At 44.4% G+C, this 25,896-nt stretch overlaps 1 protein-coding gene across 3 annotated transcripts in view; it reads left to right on the top strand.

Annotated features, from left to right (window-relative positions):
• SYN3 (synapsin III) overlaps window positions 1-25,896 on the top strand; it is a 176,002-nt gene that overhangs the window by 6,487 nt on the left and 143,619 nt on the right. For 2 of the 3 annotated variants that reach the window (XM_058023337.1, XM_058023339.1), the window contains exons 2-3: window positions 3,868-4,347; window positions 16,223-16,280. In XM_058023337.1, coding sequence (XP_057879320.1) covers window positions 4,031-4,347; window positions 16,223-16,280 — 375 coding nt within the window. In that variant the 5' untranslated portion in view covers window positions 3,868-4,030. Of the gene's footprint in view, window positions 1-2,909; window positions 2,987-3,867; window positions 4,348-16,222; window positions 16,281-25,896 lie in introns of those variants that run through there. The other variant, XM_058023338.1, reaches the window with a different exon arrangement.

The following is a 25,896-nucleotide window of genomic DNA, read 5'->3' as shown; positions in this document are numbered from 1 at the left end:
GTGCAGGGAGCTCCCTTCCTGCAGGCAAGTTTGTGCCTGGCACAGCATTAAGTAGGTGATGTGTCTCCCTGTGAGCCATACGGAGACTGGTGTACACAGGGAACGTATGACTTGATGGTGTAGAGCCAGCAGCTCTCCTGCCTGTGGCTCTGGAGTGACAAAAAACACTCAGCAGATCAGTCTTGCTTCTGATGGAGGTGTAGGCTCCTGCATTTGTGAAAATTGCAGCCCTGCTCACTTGCCAGGGTAAGATCTGTGTGTGCACTGCATGGATGTTGTGCTGCATAAGAGCTACAGAGCCAGATTTGGCCTGACAGGCTGAGCCCTCAGCAAGTCCACAGAGAGTTTCAAGCTGTAGGAAAATGAGGCCCTAATCTCTCAGCCTGTGCCTGTATGGAAACACCTACTTCTGAAAGTTAAATAACAGTAAGTGTGAGTGATGCAAAAGCAGACTATGAGGTTTTCCAGCAATGAAAGCAGTGTAAACTGCTGGCAGAAAAGCCCCTGGCAGTTTGCACTGCTCCCATTGCAGAGAAGATCTCTGTGGCTATTGTCAAATGGCAATTGTCAAATCGATACAGTGAAGCCTAAAAAAAAAAAAAACCAAAACCAAAACAAACAAAAAAAACCAACAAACTTTTTCAATTACATTAGCCAGATCATTAGAAAAATGTATGTAATGAGAGGAGGACCATCACTCTGAGGTGCCCAAAGCTGAGGAACCCCAGAGTGGAGCCAGGCGTTGCTCTCTGCTGCAGTGACATCCATTGATTTTAACCTCTGTGTGCTTTGCCAGAGGGAGATTTCCCGGTGACATCAGAGCTTAGGTTTCCTCTCCTTCCTCCCCAAGCCAACGGCATGCAGCCCAGTCTTAGCAGAGAGTGGAGGCTGTGCCAACCAGCACAGGGAAAGGCCAGACTAAGTGCAATGTCCCAAACTCTCTAGACAAGAGTATTTTGCCAGCTCCCAGCATTTCCTGGGCAACAAGTCCCACTTCGAAACCCCTGGTGGAAAAAAATGACAGGTGACTGCAAACATTCCTGTTTAAAAGGGGCCAGGAGCAGAGTGGTCGTGGCCTTTCACTAAGTATGATAAATTGTTCAGTGCAAGCACTGAGCACAGTTTGGGAAGTCCCGTTGAAGAGGGAAAACTGTGTGCCTTCCATGCACCTCATGGAATACTCTGGCCCTACACAGCCTTGGGACACCCTAGGTCATGAGCCTCCTTGCTGTTCCTCCCTCACTGCAGGGCCCAGCAGAGACATTTGCCCATTAATTTACTTGCTGATGCTTTGCAAGTTATCCATGTTCATTTGGAGAGTGCAAATCTCTCAGGGGAGGAAGCAGCTATGCAAACATCTGGCAGAGAGGAAGAAGCACCTTGACAAAAATGGAAGTCTTTATGGACCCAGTCCCAAGGATGCTGGCTTGTGACAAGAGCCTTGCCCAGCCTGTATGGCTGGGGGCAGGTTCCCTCCCGTGGCTGAGAGCTGACACAGCAGGAACCAGCAGCTCTGTGATGTGCAAGTCGTTCAAAGAGCAGGGATCTTGTGCTGCAAGTGCTTCTTCCAAGGCCAGTATCAAATTTATGCCCCATGTCTTGCCAGTTAACACCAAGGCCCTAGAAGAGAGCATTCCTGATAGCTGTACACAGCAATGGGGTACTCGTTTGGAGCCCTTCTGACAGTGGGCAGATCTCTGGGATACTCCTCTTTAACCAGGACTGCGCCTACTCCTGAATGAATTGTCACTCAGGGGAGGGGATTTTTCTTATTTGTGTTATGAAAGGAGAAGACACAGGTTCCTGATTAGAGGACATCACAGCACATTTTTTACCCAGTCTGTGGCATATAAATCCTCCAAAGCCTTTGTAGGCTGTTCCACCCCCATCATCCTGGACAGGTAACAGTGGATGGCTCAATGCTGGCGCTCACCATTCCTGCAGCAGGACAAGTATTGTGTGGGTGTATATAAGGGGTGAGTAGACAGCTCACAATTCGTGGGTACTCTCCACTGCCTGCTTTTTGGAGCAATTGCTGCAGGCAGTGCTACTGAAGTGCTCCCTGGTGTGTGTCTGCTGATGTTGAGGAGTCACCGGGAGGCGGGAAGTCAGCACAATACCCCGAGATACATTATCGACTGTGAATGTGGCAGGAAGTCATTAAAGATTTCCTGAGCCATTCCCTGGGAAAAGACTACCTCCAGGCTCCAGCAAAGTCAGAGGACTTGCACTGCCAGGGCTTAGAAATCAAAAGAAAAATTATTCTAATCAGTCAGGGTCAGCAGCTCCAGTAGGGAGCCCTCTGCTCTGAATGGATCCTGTGCCCACAGATTCAGGGTGGTGATGGACAGTGAGATTTGGGGATGTGCCAAGGAGCTTTTTGTAGCTTGCTTACTTGCAGGTAGGCTCATCTGAGCCTCTCTAAGGGTTTGGGGGCTATGACCAATGTGAACAAGGACAGATCTGACTCTTTTGTCTGCAAAGCTTTGTAAATCTGTCTAGGTGAAAATGAATGAGAGCTTATTTTTAGAAAGCTGTTTGGTTGCTCCATGAGCTCTCACCCACAGCTCCAGGAGAGACGTTCTCAATTTGTCTTCTTGGACAACTGGGGAAAGGCAATTTTCTGCCCTCAGGAGGCAATCAGAATTTGGGACAGCAGGGTGAGCAGTAAGGGACACCAAACCAGGTGAAGGCAAGGAGCTCCACTACTTGCAGGGCGTCATTCAAAGAGACTTGAAGGGAGTTAGGCATAACTTAAACAATGATACCATGGATGCATGAGACTCATCTCACTTGATGTATGGGATAATACTCATTTTTGTTGCTGCATATATGTATGTCTCAAAGAATGTATGTGTTTTACCAGTAATAATTTTTTGTTGTTTTTCCCCTAAATCTCACCAACCAAGACTCAAAGGCTGTCTTAGCAGATAAAATTTTCTCAGGAAATTACTGTGGAAGTCTGTCTTCTGAGGTGTGCCTAGAGGTGAATTTTTTTTTAAATTGTGAGATTATTTAATTGCTGAAACTCTTAGTACTCTGAGTAAAAACAAAGTCATCATACCATGGTCAAGGGAGAAGAGTAAAGTACCTATATTTCATCGTGTTAGTTTTCTCATTTGAAGAGATGAGCAGAATAAATTCCCATTAAAACAAAACAAACCAAACAAACCAAAAACACCAATGAGAGAGGAAAAAAACTGTATGAAGATTAGACAGCCAAATTTCTAGTTTTGAGTAACTGCAAAATTCCTACAAGTGAATGTCTAAAATCAGATGGCCTGCTAGTATCTACCAAACAACCATCAGCAAGGACCTGGCTCAGAGTCTGAGTGCAGAGAGGAGGGGGTGCAGAAAAGTGTAATTTCTGTCACTGAACTTGATCAAAATGTGTATGGGAATTATTCTGCTATTTTTTATTTAAATCCTATTTGAATTTTGGACATTTTTTCTTTACATTCAAAACTTTGCTCACAAGCCTACCAAAGACGATACAACTTTATATCCATTTGGATTATTTGCTTGTGATTCTGTAATTTTCAATACACAAGATACTAGAAATAAGGTGCTTCTCATTTTAAAATTAACATTTATCAGAGTAATTTTTTCTTTGTCCACAGTGATCGAATTGTTAGCCCCTAAGCTAGTGCAGGCTAGTCTCTACAGATTAGAAAATGTTTGGGGATGACAATGGTGACACATATTTTGTCCTAATTGTTTGACTGTAGCAGTGTGGAATACTACATAGCAACCAGCAGTCCCTTCTTCCGTTGATTAAGGTACCTGTCTAAGACACCCAAAGGAGGTTACTTAACTCAGTCTCACAGTATGTACCTCACATATATGTCTTTTATTCTCTTCCCGCAGGAGAGAAGGAAAATATAGCTGACAAAATTAGGCATAGATCTCCAGCACAGTTTCAAGGGGTAAAGCCTGCCTGCCTGGACTTTAAAGAAGCACCCACACGGCCACAGAGGCATCCTCCAGGACTGGTAACAGCACCGTGCAGTTTCCCCACATCACTGCAAAGATGAATTTCCTCCGGCGGCGTCTCTCAGACAGCAGCTTCGTGGCAAACCTGCCCAACGGGTACATGATGGACTTGCAGCGCCCCGACAGCTCCACGAGCTCCCCGGTGTCTCCTGCCACGGAGAGAAAGCACCTGCAGCCACCCCAGCCCTCGCACTCCTCCTCCACGGGCAGCAGCATCTTCAGCTCCATCTCCAGCGCCATGAAGCAAACCACGCAGGCGGCTGCGGGCCTGATGGAGCACTCGGCCGGGCCCGCGGCCCCCGCGGCACAGAAACCCAAGGTCCTCCTGGTGATCGATGACGCGCACACGGACTGGTGAGTCACCCTGATCCCCCACTAGTTCAGCTCCTGGGAGCTGGAGGGAATCATGGAATCTCATAAATCCATGAGAATTCTCAGGGAATCACAGATAATCTGCAGGGGGTGCACAGATGCTTTCACATTTGGGTAACCAGCTCTGGCCCCCAGTTGGAGTCTGTCAGACAACTTGTGTGAATGGCAGAGTGGGATTTTTCATAACTTTCTCAGTAAAAAATTTGGTTCATTTGGTATTCACTGATCAACTTCTTCGTGGCCTTAATATATGAACACACATAGGGCATTCTTGGCTCAGCAGGTTTAGCTAAGATATCATAGCTAGCAATGATCCAACGAGGTCAGAGCTGAAGGTTTGTTAATGATGTCATTCAGGACCTTAATCCACTGTGCTGACTCTAAAAAGTGACTTAATCTCTTCAGCTCTCCATCTCTCTTGAGCTTTCCTCTGTATGCAAATTTATACATGAATTATGAATAGATAACCAAACTTTGTACTACCTGTCAAGGGCTCTTCACGTGCTAAGCATAGCAACATGCATTGGCAAAAGGATCTCAGGCTCAGCTAAGCCTCAAATTTGTCTAGTTCATGCAGGTCTCTTTACAAACAAAAGTTTGGAAGTTTGTTTCCTATGATGTTGGGTAGCACGGTAAACTTTCTGAAATGTTCCCGTTTGAAGTCTTCTGAAATGTTACAGAAATTACTTACTGCCTTTTGTATGCTCCTTTTAAAATTCAGCTGGTTCAGAAAGCTTTAGGCAACTTGTCTGAGAGTCTTATCTGGGGGAAATATCCAGAGAATGTGTTGAAAAGATGCTGTTGTTTCATCTGCCGACTTGTCACAAAACAAAAGAAGGAAAGAGTAGCTCAGGTAAGAGGGCAGTATTGAAGACTTCAAAATGAAGGAAGTTGGGTTATTGGGTTGGCTCTTGATCAAGAGAGATTATTTTATTTTTCTGTTCATCCCACACCACTCTTCAGTACAGTTCTCACGTTTGTTCTTCTCTTTTTAGCTAGAAGAATAGGGACAAGGTGAAACCTACCTTTCAGGTGTATCTTCACAAACCAAAAGCTTAGCTCTTACCTAAAAAGAGACCATGACTGAGTACAACTAGGCTAAGCATCTTCAGCCAACTTGAAGTAAGACAGGGAAAACAACAGGATTTTTCTCAAAGGAGGAACAACTTCTTCAGTGAGTGGGAAAGTCCCTGATAAGGTTGTTCCCATGAATGTTTCCCTGGCCTAATGTCTTTCATCACAGCAGCAGCCCCTCAATGCCAGCTCCGTCAGTCAGCAACATCAGTCTGGCTCAACCAGACCTGATCTCTCTTTCCTGGGTGCACCACGAGTCTCTGCAGGCTGATGCTCACTGACCTCTGTCTCTGCGAAGTGTTTTTGCAGTTCCTTGGAGATGCTGCCAGGTGGCAGTCCCTTAACACAACATCCACCGTCTGGGAATGGGCGTGCCTGTGATGCTCCAGCATCTGGGACTAAGCCAGCACTGTGCAGTCCAAACATTGTAATCAGAGAGGAAAGCCCTAGCTCAAAGGCCATTCTAGTTTTTCCTTGAGATTAATGGTGCTGGGGTAGTCAGGGCAGGGCAAAAGACAAGGAGGGTTGGACCCTGCTGCAGGGTTTTCATGTTTTAAAATACACACACTTCATTTGAATCCCTGCCTTTATATCTCCCAGCTGCTGTTCCAGCTTTGCAGTCTGTGAGCTGAGCTTGCTGAGGGAGCAGCAGCTGGGATATATAAAAAGGAAGTATACCTTCCTTTAAGCAAGGCTACCCATGCTGTCCTCACTCCTTCACTCCTCTAAGCACTCCTCACATCCTGCTGTCTTGGCTGTCCCTCTGCTGTCTATAACTTAGACATTTCTAGGAATGATGGGATATCCCTTTCACTTATCCCAGCTCTCTGACTCAACCCACAAGTCTGCAGGTATCAAATGCTGCTTGCAAAAGCTCCCTGCCTTTGCTTTCTCTAAGGCTGTGAGAACACTGAACAAAATTAGTGTATGAATTCATGATCATACCCTGATGTATGTATGACATGAAAAACAAGGAAAGAACATTACTAACCCTTGCCTGCCATGGCTCTTTGTAGCATGGAAAGAAATACATGCCTAGAAACTTCCCCAGTTTAAAGTCTGGTCCTTTCTGAGAGAGCACAGCAATGCAACCATTCCAGTGGACTACGAGTGCTTCCTCCTGGTTGATTTTGTGTCTTCAGGAAACTCAGTGAGCCCCTGAGAGCAGCACTGAAGAGCAGTGACTCCATGGCTCCGTGGATGTTTATTTTTGGTAAGGTACTTCTGAGCAACCCCAGTCACCTTCTTGGTCTCAGCCAGGGTGTTATGTGAGTTCAGGCTGAGCAGTCTCAGGAAGCTGTGTTTGCCTTGTGAGAGCCCAGCTGACAAAGCTGATTATCCAGGGATTCTGACTATCCCCTCTGCATCATGTACAGAAACAGTTCCAGACTTTGGAAGGTGAACAACAGCACATTGTTACTCCTGTGCTGGTGATTCTGGGTTTGGAAAGAGCATCATGTTTGTAAAGCATTTCCCCTCTGCCTGCTCTGCTCTTTCTACTTGTAAAACCTTAGTATTTGGTTTTCAAGAAACTCTTTCCTTCTCCTTTTGAAACAGCTAACTAAAAAAATCCCCAAGAAATAACTACTGATGTGCTGCCCTTATTACAAGGATGAGGGGCTTCACATTGCCTTCTCCCTCAGAGCAAGTTACACAGGGTTTACAAACAAGGACCAGCTTGTTCACAGACAGGAAGGGTGAGAGACAGGGGAATCTGCCATTTGATTTCTCTTCTCTAAATGAAAACACTTTCTCAGAATCGGAGACTGTAGCAATATTGCCAAGCCAGACATTAATTTATCATCACTGTTTGTATTACAGCAAAGGGCTGCAGTTGTGGGTTGGGATGAGGTGTTGCACAATTGCTTGACGAAATGCTTTAACAACCCAAATAGGCAAGTGCATGTTAAATGCACTTTAAAGAGACAAATGACAATCCTTTCTATTTTTGAGGAGCTACTATGTCTCTGATGGCACAGTGTAGCACTCAATTTCTCTCAGATGTCTGAAGGAAAGAAAGAGCATCCATGGAAATCCATGGCCTGTCTTCCACCATAAAATCCTTGCCGTTCTTGACATGCAATATGCTCTGGTGTATTCCAGAGGCAAAGTACTATAAAAACAACGTGAGTCCCACAAAATATGATCAGCTGCTTTCTGCATTAGCAGCAGTAAAAGAAAGGTACATTCTACTAAGAACAAGGGTACTCACCCAGCTTTCTGTTAAAGTGGCAACATTTTGACAAATTTTCCATTCTCCTGGAAGGCGCAGCTCTAGACATTGCAAGGAAGCACACAGTGAATTGCCATGTGTGGGATGGGCACGAGAGGAAATCCCTGCCTCTAGAGCTCCTTGTGCTCCTGGCTTTGACAGGCAGCCCCCAGAGGCACGCACAGCAGTGAGTGTACCTGTGCATCAGCACAGCAGGGAAGAGCTCGGCTTCTCTGCTCTCATTATTGGCACATTTCTCAGCTGGGGAGCCTCCACCTGGAGAATGAGGCTCCTTCTGGTGGGGTCGGAGTATCTGTGCCTTGGGAGACTTCCAAAGACGCATCCACAGCTCACATACAGCAGCTGCCAGAGAAAATGGAGCTCAGACATGAATACACGTGCTTGTGTTAAACACACAGCAAAAGGGAGCAGCCCATGAGGAGGGGAGACAGCAGAACACTCCAGGTGCTGGCACATGGGCCAGCTCCAGCAGCCTGACCCCAGCCAGCAGGGAAGCATCCCACCTCTGGCAACCTCCTCGCCCACCATGCTATTAAACAAAATTATGCTCTAGCTGGATTGAATTTCTCAGCAGATCAAACAGGATTTTGCACTGTAAATTATTAACCCCCATCCTCTGTGAAAGTGCTCAGCTTTCCAGCCTAATGCCTCATGTTTAAACAGCTTATGGGGGAAGTGATCAAGCACAGCTAAGGCTCCTATTAGCCACACATGCTAAAAGCATTGCTTTCTGGACCAGACAGCATAACAAAGTTGTTCTTTTTGCGTTTGCGGGATATCTAAGTTACATTTGTGGAACAGCTCATGTGGCTTTTCAAAGCCATTGGTGTGTTTTGTCCACATTTCAGGCTGTTTCCAGAGCTCACAGTGCTGTGTTTGCTGCCTTGTCCAAAATACAAGTGCCCTGTGTGCAGCAGTTGAGTATTGTATTATATACATGAGTATTGTGAAACACTTCAACAAAAAATGAGTCGCAGAGGATATAAAAATTGCATTGTTTTATCTCCTCTTTAATTTGTAGCCAAATCTGCCTGAACTACTGTCTCCAAAAATTTTAGGATCAAGGAAGAGAGAAACTGTGATTAGCACTGAATTAAATCCTCTTAAAACATTTGAAATGGTTCTTTGTATAACAATAATGTCATGATTCAGGTCTAATTATGGACTGATTGGACAGGATTATTGTTTTATACTGCTCAAAGGAAATAATGAATTTTTTTTAAAAAGAAAATAATTTTCCTTCTGAAGCATAAAAAATATTGAGCCCTAAATATGTCATTTGCCTAAAAATTTGATTGTGAATAATAACAGTCTAATACTGAATCTTGGTAACATCAGAGTTCCTAAATACTGGGACATTTTTCAAGGAATTCCTTTTAAAAATATTCAGTAAGTGTCATGAGTCATTTCATGCTTTCAGTAGGCTGAAGGTGATATACTAAGGCTCCTATTAAGAGGAGTATTCCTGCACCTAACTCATTTAAACATAATGAGAAGTTTTGGAATTTAAGCTTGAACTTAGGAATTTGCTGGTAAAATTTCAAACTTTTGTCTATATTTCCTGGTAAGAAAGTCCCAAATCATTTAACATGATGGTCACTGACAATAGATTATTATGAGTAAGTTTTTTTTTTACACAGTGCTTTTAATGTTTCACAAGTTCTATGCAACAATGTAGCAATAATTTGAAAAAACTTACACATAAATTTCACGTTTTCACAAGTCTGGTTTAAAAGCCCTTATATTTTCATCATTTAGCTTTATCTACCCAAGACCAAATATTTTTTTCCTATGCTTCCTGCCAAATTCCACTTTTTGAGAAGTGGAAAGCAGAAAGTGGAGGCAAGTTTGTGTTAAATGAGTGTGTGTGTTTGTGCACATATGCACACCTGGGAGCAGCATGGAGAGTTTCTGTATTCCCTAGCATACATAAAGGGTGAAAAGGAGACAAGGCTGTCAAAATTTTTCAAGAAATTGCATTTATCGCATCGCTTTTCAATCTGTTTTAGGTATAGCACCGTCATGTCTGTCTGTATTTTTGTCCTGCATATGTAAAGTGTCTTGGGATCTAGTCCCCCTAAATGAAAGGTGATACAGAAATGTAAAGGATTAGTATCATTACAAAAATAGACACAAGGAATATGGAAAACATTCCCCACCAGGCTATAACTATGCTAATGCAAGTCAAATCTGGGTCCTTAATTACTTTACCAGAGTTCCTATAAATGCATAGAATTTAACCTCAGAATGTCCTGCCTAGTCCTGTACATATAAAAAAACAACATCCAACAAACCCAACCCTCAGATACATTTCTCAAGGTTTGTGAGCCAGATTTCTTCTGCCTGAAAGTCCATAGCCCTGCCCCAGGATTGGTCCAAGTTAGGCCGGTTCTACTGCTCCTCAAATTCAAGGAGAACTGAATTAGGCTGGGAAAAAAATTGCAAAATCCTCAACAAAAATTGATACCCCTTGCAAACAGCTCCAGGCCATAGTATTTAGATTTAGCAACTTGGAAATGTTCCAGCAATGCACTATTTTGATAATACACAAAAATGAAATTGCTGCCTCATGTTGTACTTCATGCAGTACCCCACCTCCATCCCCCAGCTCTCTGTGGGCAGGAGGAATGTGACCACAGCACAGCCTGGGTGGGGGACCAGACCTACAGCAAAGTGTCCTTCTTGTTCTGACAGATCAGAGAAGCACAAAAAGCTGTGCCCAAAAGCAATAGTGCTGCACTAACTAGTGCTTCTTCTCTTGGTGGGGGATGGCTTTGATTACCCCTGTGTGATGAGCAGGACGTGGCACAGGAAGATGCTGGGAGGCCACTATTGTGTGGGACTCCACAATTCCTTGAATAGGACAAGAGGCCTGAACGGCTGTGTCTGCAATGGGTAAAGTGCTGGTGGCTTGCCAAGCCAGGTCTCCCCAGAAAACAGGCCTTTAGAAAGGGAGCACTCACAAAGGAAGATTTTAAAAACACTTCTCCCTTGCTGCCCCAACGCTTCCCTTACCATCTGCATTCTAGTCAAGAAAATCCTCCCAGCCCTGTAGGGTGGGACCTCAGATCTCATCAAGGACCTCACCAGGAGGACTTCCTTTATCCAAAAAAACCTAATCCATCCTGCCATGAGAGCCCAGCACAGCCCCCTTCGGGTGAGGCATTCCTTGCCTTGATGCAATCCCATAACTAATAATGCTTCGGGGGTGGTTTCACAGTACCCAGAGTGGGCTGAGTTTGTGGTTCTTCCCAGAAGGCAACAAAAGAAGTCTGTTCCCACAGCCTGTCCAAGGACACTGAGGACACACCTGCAGCACTGCAGAGCTGGCTCTCTTTGGTGGCCTCAGCAAGTCAGGTGGCGACAGCACCTAGAGCAAGGTGATCTTGCCCCAGGGAGGGGCAGGGCTGGTCACAGCACTGCTGGGCCCAGGCATGGAGCTGAAACTCCTGGCAAAGCAGCAGTGTATTGAGGGTTACCTTGACCCAGCGCAAACCTGAGATTTACTCACGGGCCCTTCCCTGTCTGTATGTACAATGTGAATACCTTTTCTTTCTTTCTGCCCTTGCCTCTGGTCCATCTAACTTTTTATTCAAACCTTGTTTTCTGAGGTGTCAAAGCACACATCCACCACTCTTATTCACCATTCTGACACCCTCACCTCTTGCCCCAAGCTACTCTTGGAGAATAAGTATTAATTACCAACCACTCCACCTCACAGCTGAACACTGCATAAAGGTCTCTGGGCCAAAGTAGATGTGGACAAAACTCCAGCAATTTGCAGACCTCAGCATTTATGGAGTGATTTTTCCTATCCCTGTGCCCTGGGAAGCCAGGAGTTGACCATCTTAAAATTTCTTACTATGTACAGCTGAGAATTTCTGGAGTGGGGAAAAGTAGTGGACCGAATGAGAACTGGCTCCTGAAAGGAAAATCTTCCTTATTTTCAACCTTGAGAAAAAAAAAAAAAAAAGAAGGGCACTCCTCCTCCTTCCCCTCCCTGCTGCCCTTATAGCGTGCAGGGGCTGGGGGGGTAGGGGCATTCCAGCAGCTGCTGGCCAGTATCCTGGAAACTGCCTCCTTTTTCCCAGTCTCAGCCCCTTTTATGAAGGAGACAATGTGGACATACAGTGAGTGCCTTGTGCATCACTTGGGCCCCCAGGCCCTTTGACATGGGGATTTTATACAGTGCTCACCACCTCCCCACCCTCCCTGGGGTGCCCCCACACCCAAACCAGGGGGCTTCAGCCTCACCTTTTCCTAGATTATTCAGAAAGAAATTATAGGCCTTATTTTCTCAAGGGCTCAAGAGAAATATGTGTAATGTGATGCCAGGGAAATAATTCAGATAATTCCAGAATTTACCCATGGATGCCTTTTGGTTTGTTTACCTGAGTGTCTTCTTACCATTTCTCTCCTTCCACCCACTCGCTTGCCCACCTCTCCCCACGACCCCTGTGCATTTCTCTCTTCATTGTGTTTTGCTCTGGCCCCTCCACAGCATAGGAAAGGCTGCTTCCTGCTCTAGATAAGTGGTTTCCATGCAAAGTTTGGCTTGGCTTTCTCTGCTTGTTGTATGTTGATCCAGAGGCACAAGCTCAGTCAGAGGATTTGGAGGAATTTGTCATTACAATATCCTAGTGTCCTCCTTTTGCATGCTCTCAGTGAGGAGAGCCCATTTCTGGGTTGGAGGTACAAGCCAGCTCTTGAGTTTGCAGCTCAAGGCCTCTGTTGAACAGTGATAGAGGTGTGAGTCACTCACATCAGGGGGGATTTAGGCTCAGGCTTATTAGTTCATCTGAAAAATGGCTTCCCAGTTTCCAAGACAGCATTCCAATATTTGCAGTATCAGTTCCACTGAGGCCTCTCCTAGGAAGACCTGAAAATCTGTGAATTAGCCTGAGGTAGATAATGGGACGTGAAATGATCATTTATTATTCCCGACTGCTGGTAAAGGTACTCTCCATATCTGGGACAAAATTGTTGTGTATGCTTCCTCCAGCCATGGTAATTGAGGCAGACTGGGGCTGGTTTACAGAATATCTCTACAAAATAAACTTATTTCCTTTCCAGATTACTTCATAAGAAGAGGCTTTGGGTTTCTTATGTCCCTGTAATCGTGTCAGAGCTGGGGCAGAAAGCAAAAATTAAGTTTGTTTGATGTCTTTGCACCCATAAAATACATTCTTTTCCAGAGCATGCAGCTTCTTAATCAGAAAGAGAGAGGGGTTTGAGGCAAGCTTCTTTCCTGCAAGCCAGGGCAGACATTTGTGTGTTTATCACAGTCCTTCCTCCCTCCCAGTGCATGGGGCCACATTTAAATGGATTGCCTGGCTCTATAAATCCCACCCAGGGACTGCTGTTGAGTATGGCCCTGCAGTTTTCTTCAGTCAAAACATGTTTACATGCTAACTCACTGAGATCACAGCAACCACACCAGCCCATCTGCACCCTGCCTGGCCAAATTACAGCTCTGTGTTGTGCTGAGCTGAACATCTGCCATGCTTTAAATAAAAAGGTGGCCAGCCAAGCAGTGGTCAGTGCTGCAGACCGCCTGGCAGAGGCAGTGGGTCTGTGTGGCCAGTGGCTTGCCCAGTGTCCCAAGCTGGGGACATTAAGCCCTCCTGGGCCATGAACTGCTCCTCTCATCACTGGGAGCTGAAGGTGAGTGGGGACGCTTCCAAGGTTCCCAGAAAGTTTTTGGACTGGTCTTCTGGGCACAGCTCCTCTGCTGCCCTACAAGCAGCTGCCTAGATAGCTCTGCAGCAGTCACGTCCTAGACAGAGTTCTGGAAAAGACTTGTTCGGGTGCTTTTGGAGCAGAGAGCATCCACAAATGTCTTGTGCAGCCAGGAGTCTGCCAACTCCTGGCATGTTTCTACATGCCTTCTTCCTTTCTCATGCATCCCCACCACAGCAGCATGGTCTTCCTTTCCTCTGTGCCATGCCCACTGTGAGGACCACAAGCCCTTTCAGACATTGTGCAGAACGGACCCAAAGAGTCTTTTGCAAGAGGTATGATACTTCCACAGCAGTGGCAATGATTCCAGCTTGCTTAAAATTTGAGGGTCTCCAGGAGGATACTAAGGCCATTTTTCATTTCATTGTGATAGCTTCTACTGCCTAGAGGCTCCAAAACCCCAGGTGAGAATTGAAAACATCACTCCATCCATTTCAGAGATGTTTCAGGAAGAACTGTTTTATTCTTATCCTGGGCTTTGTCAAATGATGGGTGGGCCAAAATATTTGGCTGCAAATTGCTTAGCACCTGTAGTCTTCAGAGACACTCAGAGCAGGTTAAGCTTCCTGGGGGACTGTTTTGGGAAGAAAGTGATATTTTTTACTGTTAAAGGAAAGTTCTAGGGACATTGGATGAGACAACCTGTGTGGAAAAAGGGACAGGCAGTGGTCACACAGTGTCTAAGCTGAGGTGCCTTGCACCACTCCAGCAGCTCCCAATGCTGGGTGCACCCTCTGTGTGACCACCCATAAGCCCAGCCAGTACTGCAGAGAGGAGAAAGATGGGTTTGTGTGCAGGCTGATTTCCTGGACCAGGCAGTGGAAGCCCCTGTGATGCCTCTGAACCAGGCTGAGGACTGTGGTCAATCACACTTCACTACAAGCTGAAGCAAAGCATCACCAAGGAGTTTGCAACCAGCTGGTCAGCAAAGAGGAGAGGCCATAGAGGGAGGAAGTGTGTTCCATAAATGTGGGTAAGGAATATATATTATGAGCATGCTGGGAATAAAATCAAACTTGTACCAGGGAATAGTACACCTCAAGTTTCAGAGCAGTTCCTGTGAGCCCTCTGAAAGCTTATTGCAGTTTTTAAGAAGTCACTGGTTCCAGCAGTACCCCCAATGTTTAGGAGTGAGGAATGTTGCCAGACCCTCTTGAGCCATGCCTCCAGAAATTTAATAGAATTATTAAGTGCTTTTAGAGTTCCTGTTTATTGTTAGAGGCATGATGTCTTAGCTTGTCTGCTGAGTTGTTTTTTTCATGCAATGCTCATAAATTAAAAAAAAAAAAAAAAAGAAAAAAAAAAAGAAGGAAAAATGGGCAGAGATCTGCTTTTTGTACCAAACAGGGTTTTTTTGAGTCACCTGGCCTCAGTTACACCTGGCTGCTACATCGTCCCTCACCTATACAGAAGTCTGATGGATGGGCTGTCTGGGAAGGGAAGTGTGATACAGCAATCAGATGTCCCTGTTAGAATTAAGCAGAAGGCTGTTGTCATTTTTAATGTATTTTTCTATTATAATGAAAAAAAATTTACTTCATTTTGAGCCACAATGACAAAACAACTTTTTTATTTACACATCACATTTCTGGGGGTGGGGAGTGTGCAGCTATAAACTGATGTGATTCAGCCATGGGGGAAATTGCCTTCCTACTGTCTCTCCTTTTTTTATTAGAACAAATAGACACATAGTAAAAATGCAAGCCAGCTTTTTTTTTTTTTTTTTTCTCATACTATAAAATAGGGAGCAAAGCCGGCTTCCCCTCATTTTCCTTTACTTCTTTATTCTGTCCTGTCTTTGCCAATTGGAAACAGAAACCAGAGTTACTTTGTCTCTGGAAACAGCTCTTGTAGGGCTAAACTGTTTTCAATGCTTTCCAAATAGAAGAGCCCTTTGGAGCCTACATGGCCTTCTGAAAGTTTATAGGGGAGGAGGACAAAATAAATTCATATTTTCTTCTGTCAAGCTTGTATGGTGAGAGGAAGAATTGGTGAGAAATATTCACTGGGAAATTTATATTGGCAATTTCCCCACTGACCAATCAATATCAGGGGCATTATACATAAATATGAATACAAAAAGCTAAAACTGTCTACCCTTTTCCTCTGTTTTCTTCTCCAGCACTACTGACAGCTTTCCCCTTGCATGAATTACCTACTAGAAGTGCTTTGTTGACTGCATGGTGTGAGGAGATAGGAACAGAGGTGGTGGAAGGTGTATGTTCTTCTCACAGCAGTGTTCAACCCCAAAGCAAACAGAGTTTCTGTGTTCAGGTGACGAGATCCTTCATCAGTGACCCTGTAGAGATGCAGACACAGTTTCCCTAAATCAACAGCGAAAAGGAACAGAAATGGAAAGCAGCTCTGGAGTGAGAGAGCATGAGAACAGGCTTCACAAGTACTTCAGCTGTGATGATAAAGCTCCTTGCTCAACATCAGAAGAAATTCCCAATGCTGTGCCATATGTTGTTCTCCTTTTACAGAATAAAGATTGAGTATTAAATGAGATACAGCAAGGAATCACTGACTAGAGTTGTTCCCTGGAAAAGATTAGGAGAACATTTGGTTTTCAGTTTGAAAATTAAATGAAAAAGTAACAAGCCTTGAAGGAACTTTCCAATGTGGTTTTCATCTGGCTTGGCAGGTTTGTCCTGGAGAACAGAAAGGTAAAAGAAGATAGGAATTAAAAAAACATGCTGTGACCCGGATTGAAATTCTTCATCAAAAAAGGGAAATGCAGAAGCAAAACCGTATGTAATGAAAGCCAAAAATCTTATTTAACCATGTTTATCTTTCTTGTTTCTTCTGCAGGGCCAAATATTTCCAGGGGAAGAAGGTGAATGGAGAATTTGATATCCGAGTGGAACAGGTCAGTGCCAAGTGTATTTCTCTCTAAGGAATGTATGTGGACACAGCTAGGGAGAGCTAATCTGTCCCAGGAACAGTACTGAGGTTCATAGCCTGGTTTATGTGCTCTCCTGGGCACTGGACACATTCTGTTTCCCTGTTAGCCTTGGCACCAAATACTCATTTCAATTGAAGCCTCTTCATGTTGGGGTCTGTCCCCTACTCTGTGTGTTGGTGCAGTGTCTGTCAAAAAAAGTCCCATATGGACTGAGACTGGATGCTGTTGCCAAAAGCGAAATTATTATTAATAATCATCATCTTCAGGCCCCCAACTGGAAATCAGGCATAAGAAGAGAGAGATGTAGAGATAAGAAGGTGGTCCTGAAGGAACCATATGCTTGTTTTATACTCATTAGGACTATAAAAATGTTTGGGTGAGTAAAGAAAGCTGCTGAATGTTGTTTGAATGACCTGATATTTCTGTTTTTATAAGGCTGTTGATTCTGCATGTGTGCATGTACAGATAATTAATGCAATGCTTTTGAAGACTTTCTCAGGACCCATTGCCCTTGAAAAGGTGTTTCTTTTCTTTTCAAAGGGGTCCTGTCCTGTTGTCTATGACTGTTCCTGAGCACACATGTTCTGATCAAACTGTGTCTGGGACAGATTTTTCTTTTTTTATTGATATCACACTTGTCAGTCCGGGTGGTATTAGCAAGAATAATTCTTCCTGGCATTTCCTTATCAAAGTATTTATTTTGTTGTCAGCCTTAGGAATTATTCTAAAAGAGAACAGGAAAATTTAAAAAATTTACAAATCATGCTACTCACTTAGAAGCATGAAACCAAATAATTTAGGTTTTCTCTTCAAGCCTCTCCATCATTCAAGGTGGATTCAGCTTCAAAGCTAGACCTGGTACTCTTCAAAATGGCCTGTTAATTCTTTCCCAAAGCTACAGTCTCTGCCTTTCCCCTCATAATCCTTCTCCTCAGATGTTATTGCACTTGAAGTCCTTATAAAGGAACTGCCTTCAAATGTTTGGTGAGTGCAGAAGGTCAGGAGTGGACTCCTGATCCTTGCTGGGGGATCAAGCTGTGACCCTTGTCACCATCATAAAGCAGCTTTCCCCATGGGCTCTGGTAGGGAGGCTTTTCCATTTTACCTCTTGAAATTCTTCACATAGGCTGAATACCCATGTTCCAGATGAGGCAACAAATTGCTCCAGGCAAAGACCATGATGCAATTTCCCTGGTGAGGACCATGGCTCAGCCCCTGCAGCTTTCATTAAATGCCCATAGTGACTGCAGCACTGCCCAAGTCTCCAGTGGGTAGGAGAGTTGAGGAATGGAAAACAAGGATCCTGGCTATTTCCACTTTTCCCCTCCCTGCCACTCAGATCAGGCAGCCCAGCTTCCCTTTAGTGGGCAGGGAGCTGCTCTGGACTCCTCCAGACCTCAGAAGAAGGAATGATGGCTTTTCCCAGCTGGATCACTATCTCTCCAGGGAAACACAGAAGCTGCATTGTCAAGGGCAGTCCTTGAATCTGACCCCAGGCCCCTCTTGTGTATTGTTAGGTCAAGAGGGAGGCACTGATTCCTCTTCTTCCCTTCACTGATTCCTTTTCTTCCCTTCTTATTTTGTGCATCCATCCTTGCTCAGTATTTCTTGATAGTTAATTTTCACTCATTGCTTCTACCCTATTTATTTGGAGCCTTCCCAACTTCACCTCTTCCTCAAGCAGTCCAGGAGCCTAAACTGTTGTGGGAACAGGTCCCCTGAAGTTGAATGTTGACCCTCTCTACATGAAAAATGAATGTTCTTCCACAGTTTTCTTAAAAAAATAAAAAAGAAAATAACTGTGTTCATCAACATGGTCCACATCTTTCTCTGTGAGTTCCCAGCTCACAGCCCTCACTCCTGTAACTCTCCCCCACGTGGCACACAGGCTGTGCCATGGTGCACAAGCCTTAACCTGGCTGTTCAGTTCTGAATAAACTCTCATCAGAGACTTCGATTCTTAGGCACCTCTTGAACCCTGAGCATTTAGTCTGCTCAGTAAGTTCATTTAGTTTTTCATTTTTCCATGTGATCCTGTATCAGATAACCACACATTATTAACTCAGCCAGAAATGCAGTTTGCCTTATGAACTTTTTTTAGATTTTATAGACAAAAAACCACTTTTGATCTGAAAGGCTAAATAACGAAGAAGTTTGAATGGCAGAAAGCAGTGAAAGGAAATATCCAAATGTTAAATACTCTTGGAAAAACCACACTGGGAAAAAGCCATTTGCCTTATTTTTACTGCCCATGCTAACTCTTTTGCCATTCTTCCAGGATGTTCAGTAGTTGGTTTGAACTTTTTCTCTCCTCTTTCATATCCATCTCTGTTACATTTTAATTCTTTCTAAGCAAGCCATTTTAGCAATCTGTGGGGGAAGCAGAGCAGGATAGTAGGTGATATTTTTTAAAAGCCGTGACATCAGTTATTTGTAAAGGAGCAGGAGTGCTGCAAGCAGCAGTCTTTCCCTCTCTCAGTTATCTAATCTGGTTGTACACCCCTACCAGCTCTCCAGGCTGCCTCCCCTTCCTCTGAGGAATGCAGGAGATTTGTGATCATGCTGTCCTGCTCTGTCTGTCCCACACACCCAGCTCTGTGGAACGCATTGGCTCACTTCAGCTGGATTCCAGAACCAGGCAGAAGTTTCTGCAAGAGGTGAATCCAGTTCATGTTAGACACTGGGTAATACACAGGGAAGATACTGTTAAATGCCATCCTGCTGCTCAGGGAGCTGCTTCTGCAAGTCTCAGCTTCTATGAAAGTAGGTTTCATGGACTCTCCAATAAGGTGTTCTGGTTCTCTGGCAGTGAGTGAATTGCATACCTTGATAGCAAGCCCAGGCCCTAGTTTTTCACATCCATTATTCCCAGGAAGAGATAGGGGTTACTGTGGGCATCACCTGGTGCCAGTGGATGAGGAGAGAGCTGGCAAGGACACTGCAGTGTGTACACCACTTGTTGTAGTGTGTTCTGTTAGTTTGTTCAATTGCTCCCCCATTTTATATTATGATTCTGCCCTCGACTGTTTTTCCCGCCACTGTATTGTCAGTCATTCTGTTGCCTTGGTCACTCCCGCCTTAAGTTGTGTCTTCCAATTACATAAGTTCTCCTCCCCCTGTTCCCCCATATAGGGTGCATACTCCTCCCACCCTGGGCCCAGTCAGTCACTCCCTGTTCCACCTAATTCTCCAGAAAGTTCTTCACTCTGGGAGTCATGATTGGCTGTGGTGTCGGGGCCCCTCCTTGATTATGTATGTATTGGTTGTCATTGTGTGTCTGTTAACCTCAGTTCACTCCCTCTCCTCCCCTGATTGGTTCTGTTGTAAACCCCTCCCCTGGACTCCTTCCCCTTTATAACTCTGTTGCACACGTTGTTCTTGGTCGCTCCCTGTTGGACTTACGTTAAGTTCAGGCTGGGATCACTCCCTGGCTGTCCTCCACCAATAAACCTGACAGTCCCCAGAGAGTGTCTGGCTCTTTCCTCGTCTTCCTAGCAGCGATCTCGTCCGCACGGACGCAGCCTGAGGCCGCTGCTGCCAAGGGGCGTTCGTAGAAGCGGCCCTGGGGCCCTGCCACCGGGGTTGGCTCCCCACCGCTGCAGCTGGCCGCCCTCAGCTAGCCGGACGAACCACCTACAAAGGCCGCTGACCGCTGCAACCACTCTCCTGTCATTCATTAAAATTAACGTGAAGCCTGACTTTGTTTCTTCTTTTCTGATCCTCAGTGTAACACTGAAATCATGTTTATAATATGCTTTAAAGGCTGAAGGATTTGTTATTGTCCGCCATTTAGTGAAACCAGGCAAGCAGAGCCACTGCTTTCTTCCTGCTGGCTGCAGGGAGGGAGGTGAAAGGCTTTGGTGGTGTAAAGCCAGTTCAAGCACTCCCCTGAGTCCTGGCCTCTTTTTCTGGGGAGGCAGTTTGGATTACATTTTGCTTGTTTGGGTATTTTTCCACTTCTGTAGCAATGATAGCTGTTCATGAGACTTATTGAAATACTGATCCAAAAGCGAAAATCTATTTGACTTATTCTGATCAAACCCCTGATGGTTTAAGTTTTACTCCGTATGGGTAAAGCTCTAAGCTTTAAGAGAACAGTTGAGTCTAAAAATACTATCTCTTATTTTATGCTAAAAATAAGCTGCTTAAATTTTGATCCACGTTGCTTTTACTTGTCTGGTGATTTCTAGCTTTCAGAACTGCAGTGTACGCATCTCTAGTTCTTTTCTCTAGAAATACAAATACTAAAAAAGTTCTTTTAGAAATGAAAAGCATAAGTTTGAATAAATGTCTCTAAGGCTAAGTTGAACTTAAAGAAGAATCTTAAAGTGTCACGGGAGTGGACCACATTGCTTTTAGTCTCTCACAAAAAAAAATCTTGCTTTTATCTCCTCAGTTCTTCATTGGCCAGAGGGCAGGAGGCATTAAGAACCTCAGTATGCCGAGGAAGAGGAGGAATTATACCATAGGCCTTATGCTCTGTCAGATGTTTTTCTTCTTTAGAGAGAAACTAATTCAGCACCTCCTTCCCCACCCTCTCTGTGCTGTCCCAGAGGAAACTAAACCTTGTGTGCTCTGAGGATTTCTGATGTTTTCCATTTGGATCATTACATACCTTGTGTGGGGTCTCCTTGGGCATGAAACATGCCCCATGCTCCAGAGGAATGCCTCATGGCCAAATATCCCCAGAGACAAGCAGAGAGGGTGAGAGAGATGGGGCTGAGAGATGACAGCCCCAGGCCCATCAGACAGCCATGACCCTGAGGGTGGGGGCAGATGAGGGGACCCTTGATGCCCATCTGTGAGAGTGATGTCTGCACAGCAGGACATGTGCAGAGCAGGGTCACTGGGATGGCTGTGGAGATCTGGCTTGTGAGAGGAGACTGCAAGAGTTGAGTTTGTTTCTCCTGCCATAACAGAGCATAAAACAGACATGAATGCTTTTAGCAAATAACTTGGTGCAAGTAAGGGTTTCCTGACACAGTGCCAAGCGTAGCAAGGGATTAAAGCCTACGGCTCTGATGGGCTTTTCCAGTCCCGTGCCCTGCACATACCAGTGAGGGACACAGCAGGCAAGAGCAAGCAGCACCTCTTAGAGAGGGTCCTCTACCTTCAGGGTACCTTTCCTGCAGGTATTTCCCAAAGGAATTTTAATATGTTCAGAGACATCTTTCCTGGCATTGACTAATTGATGGTGGAGTGGGGTGAAAAGTGTGAAAGGGGAGTCATGAAGCCCAAAGGTCCATTTATATTTTTATCCCTGGTGTTTGTTCACCCTTCTCCTTCCCACCATTTCCTTGCTGTGACGAGGTGGGTCCGTCTGTCTGTCTGACACGCATTTTTCTTGCATAGCTCATTCACTTGTTCCCACTGTTCAGTTTATTTTCAGGGAATGATTATTCAGTGAACTCCTATGTACATGCTTCTGGAAAAGTCTTGTGGTATAGATTATGACTCCATTGGCAGCATTGACAGGAAAAACGTTGTACTTGGCAGTCACAGAAGATAATTGTAATACAAATCATGAGTTCCAGCTCCATTGTACTTCCCGCCCTAAAGAGGTATTTTCATGTGTGGTGTAAAATGGTCCTTTCAAAAGGTAGAGTGTGACAGGTCTGTGTGTGATGAAAGGAAAACTAGCCTCTTGTCAAACAACACTATAATTTTTATTCGTTATATGTTTAGGGTTTGGGTTTTTTCCCAGCTGAATGCCGAAAACAGTTCAAGAACAGCAACAGGGTTCTCATAGCTTGCCACATGCAAGCATTCAGAAACCATGAATAAAGGGAGAAGTAGCAAGAATTACTTTAAAATCATTATTTTCTTAAATGAATACTATCTTTTTTTTTTTTTTTAATTTCCATTGGCTTTTGGAAGTTTACAGAGTTCATGGTTTTGAGCCATTTCCTGGGACCAAAATATTTAGAAATGTGCTTTTTCTAAACTTCAAATTTTCAGGTAACTTCTGAAATGAAAACTCAAGAGACAATTCTGAATGCCATCAGAGCTGATGCACCAGGTGTTCTCACAGGTGAAGGCATGTGGCCCTTCAGCACCAGCATTGTCTCTAGCCTAGGAGAATCACCCCAGCTTCAGGAATTGTGAAGAGCACTTGAGGAAGCTGCTCTTGGAGCCATAAAGCAATATTCACATCACAGATGGGCTCTCTCCATTCTTTTCTCCCAGATAGCAACCCTGTTACTGGGGAAAGGTGGAGAGCAGGGTGCCTGCCCAAGGGAAAATGTCTGAGGAAAAGACATGAGGAATCAGGATGTGTAATTCCTAATTCTGCATGCATGCATGCATAGCCTCAGCCCTCATCCTACAGGCATCCAAACTATCTGGTCACCTTTCTGCCTGTGCAGGACTTAGGGATTGCTTACTTTCCCCTTGGGATGCTTGTAATGGTTGTAGTGAAATGTGCTGCATTAGGAATGCAGCCTGATGTGGGCCCTTCCTTGTACATATCAGAAGATCCACCAAAAAATAAGGCATAAAATCCATGAGGAATGTATGAGATTTGATTTTCCAGTAGCAATTCCTCATCCCAAGTGCCTAAGCCATGGCACGGACCAGGCTAGTCGGTAGGCCAGACAAAGCAGTGCAGGGATTATAGTGGATCTCAGCCAGAATATGAGTTAAAAAATAGTCACATTGCTGCATGTATGACAAATCCATACTCAAGCATATGGTTGGCAATTTTACATATGGAAGAAGTTGTGGACTTGCCAGAGAGAATCCCTGTGACAGCAACAACTCTGATCAATTCACTGAAAAGATCACCTACAAGAAAATCTTATAAGAATGGGACTACTTTTGTCTAAAAAAAAAAAAAAAAAAAAAAAAAAAAAAAAAAAAAAAAGGGCAGGTCTTTGAGGAATAAAATAAAATAAGTAGTCTGCACACAATGGCAGAGGCAGAGCTGGTCATGCCTTAGGAAAGAGGGAAAGACTATGTGATGTCTTGAAGTCCTTCCAACACAGCTTTCTGTTATTCTGTGAAAAATGCTTAAAATACACCTTGAACACATGCTTCCCCTAAATCACTAACAGGCATATCTACCAAGCCAGGCATTATTGCATGGTTGAAAATGAAATATCTTCCTGTTTTAATATCAGGAAACGGAAACAGACACTATAAATAGCTCACCAAAAAGAGCTCCAGCACACAGAGGACACTGATGGAAACTGAGAGTACCTTAAGGTTTAGTCCAAATGATTTGGAGAGTCTTCCAATTCTTAATACCTGAAGGAGGCATTTCTGACAAAACTGTGATCAAAGTAGCTGTGGGCATCATCTCACATCTGAGCCTCACAGAGGTATGAAATATTTCTACTCCCACAGTCTTATTAGATTATTCTTCAGGACAGATTGTATCATGTTTGTCACACATGGTTTGCTCTTGCCCTGAATGTTTTTGCAGCCACTGGCACTGCTGCAAAGTATAAAACACCATCAGGCTAATGCAATGCCATTTTCTGTTCCATGATTCCTAATGCAAATGACTCTGCAAGGCCACGGGGAGCTGGGCTCTCCTGTTTTGTGCATAGTTACCTGTCACTCTATCTGCATGGGCTGCTTTCAAAGACCTCTTTGTCTGCAAGGTAAACTCAGGCTGGAGATGATCTCAGAGCTGAAATCCCAGCCAAGGGAAGTCATCAGGCTACAAAACCCACAAAGTTAAAAATACAGGGAGCACTGGAAAATCAACAGGAAACAATTTCTGCTGACTGAAGGTTTTAGCCTTCTTCCAAAAGCCAGCTAGCAGTAGCCTGTTGGATGGAACAAAGCAGCTACATGAAAGGAGCAGCATTCCTTAACTTTGTCTGTTAAAAGCAAAAGTGAATGCCAGGCAAAGGTCAGGATTGTCCCTCAGCTCTGATTGTAGATCTGGATGTTTTGGGAGTGAGATAGCTGAATCCCCCAGACCCTCTCTACACTTCTCTCTCCTTGCCAGTGTTCCCTGGACAATGGTTGCCAAAGGGGATTTCTCCTTTTCTTCTGGCTCTTGACATTAGCAGGGCCTGAAATCGGTCCTGGCAGTTTGGCATGAAGTGCTCACCAGCTCGGGGGGTTCTCAGGGCTGTTTGCAGGTCAGGTGTCTGAGCACAGCTTTGTTGGCCTGACTGCCTCAGGGAAACGCCTGTCAGACCAACTTAGTCAGACTGCAAGTGCCCCTCATCAAATGAAGACTGCCCATTTTCTCCCCCAGCAAAGAGGAGCGTTAAGCACTTTACTACAAACCATCATGGAAAAAAAACTTTGGAAGAAAAGCATAAAAAACATGAAAACACAGACCTAAAATTTCCCTTTCTTGCACTGGTGTTCACATCAGATGATGCATTCCTCAGCAACAGAAGCTGGAGGTCCAGCTCCACAACACTCTGCTTTCAGAGTGGGACATTTCTGAGGCATACGGAGACACAGAAGTGTAAAAAACATCCTTTAATCTCCCCAGTCCACAGAGCCTCTGGAGCTCATGTGTACAGTAGCAAGCTTGCCATGACCCATTGGGGAGATCGCTGATGGTACCCAAAATGTCTGATCTTACTGAGTTTGTCCAGGGTGGACTCCTCTCCCCCTAGGTCTCCTGAGATTTTTCAAATGTCTAAAAGGCAGGTGCCTTTCAGGGGTGCATGTTTGCTCACCTCTGATCTGATAGGGTCACTGAAGAAGCGTGGCTGTGGCCAAGGCAACACAGTGCAATCTCTCATGAGTAAAACCCAGGCAGTCGCCTGAACCATTGCCAATCCCTCCCTGTGAGCATGTCTGTGTGTGTGTTTGTGTTTGAAGTAGAATTTATTTCTTGGCAATAGGAATTTTCCCCCTCTTTTCATTGTAATGGGGAGTTACAATGATGTAAGATCGTGTAAGGGTGTTGCTTTAAAACCTTTACGCCGAGCTGCAGACATGAAATCTCATTACATCATCGGGTCACCAGTCCACAGCCATTGCTTTAAAATTACATGGATTTTAAAAGGAAAGTTGGAAATTATTTTTTCATTTGTCGTCTGGCCTTTGAGCCTTTACAGGTGCACCAGTTCTCCATTGGCAAGTTTTTTCCATGAGTTCATGAGGACAAAACACTCTTCTTTTTTTCGGTTTTTTTCCTTTTTTTTAATGCATAAAATTTGTTCCTGGCACTATCTTTTGGTTCCAACTAATAGAAGTAGCAGAAGAACATTAAACAGTACAAGGATCTCAATAAAGTCATAAGAATTAGCAGCACCATCTGAGTGCTCTGCTATTAGACAGCTACTGGTTAGAAGACGAATTTACTGCTGCCCAGCCTTCATCATACTAAGTCTGAAAAAATGCCTTAAAAGGAAGGGGAAAAAACTGCTCAAAGGGAGAAGACTAAATTTTCTGCCTCAAAAAATGAAACCTGTTTTTTTATATTTATCATAATCACCCCTGTATCTTTTGCTCCCCATGGCTGAAATATCCCTTGCCAACTATTCCAGCCTTGCAAGTCATGCCTCTTTTAAAATACAAAGTGTTTTAATGATTGAGCAGCTCTCTTAATAACTTACCCAGCTTTGCTAACTCTTTAATAGTAAAAAACTTAGTAAGCAAATCA

Source organism: Melospiza georgiana, chromosome 4, assembly GCF_028018845.1.
Source record: "Melospiza georgiana isolate bMelGeo1 chromosome 4, bMelGeo1.pri, whole genome shotgun sequence".
NCBI classification, from domain to species: domain Eukaryota; kingdom Metazoa; phylum Chordata; class Aves; order Passeriformes; family Passerellidae; genus Melospiza; species Melospiza georgiana.
The sequence above is the reverse complement of the archived record's forward strand: the minus strand, read 5'-3'. Positions and strand labels throughout refer to the sequence as shown.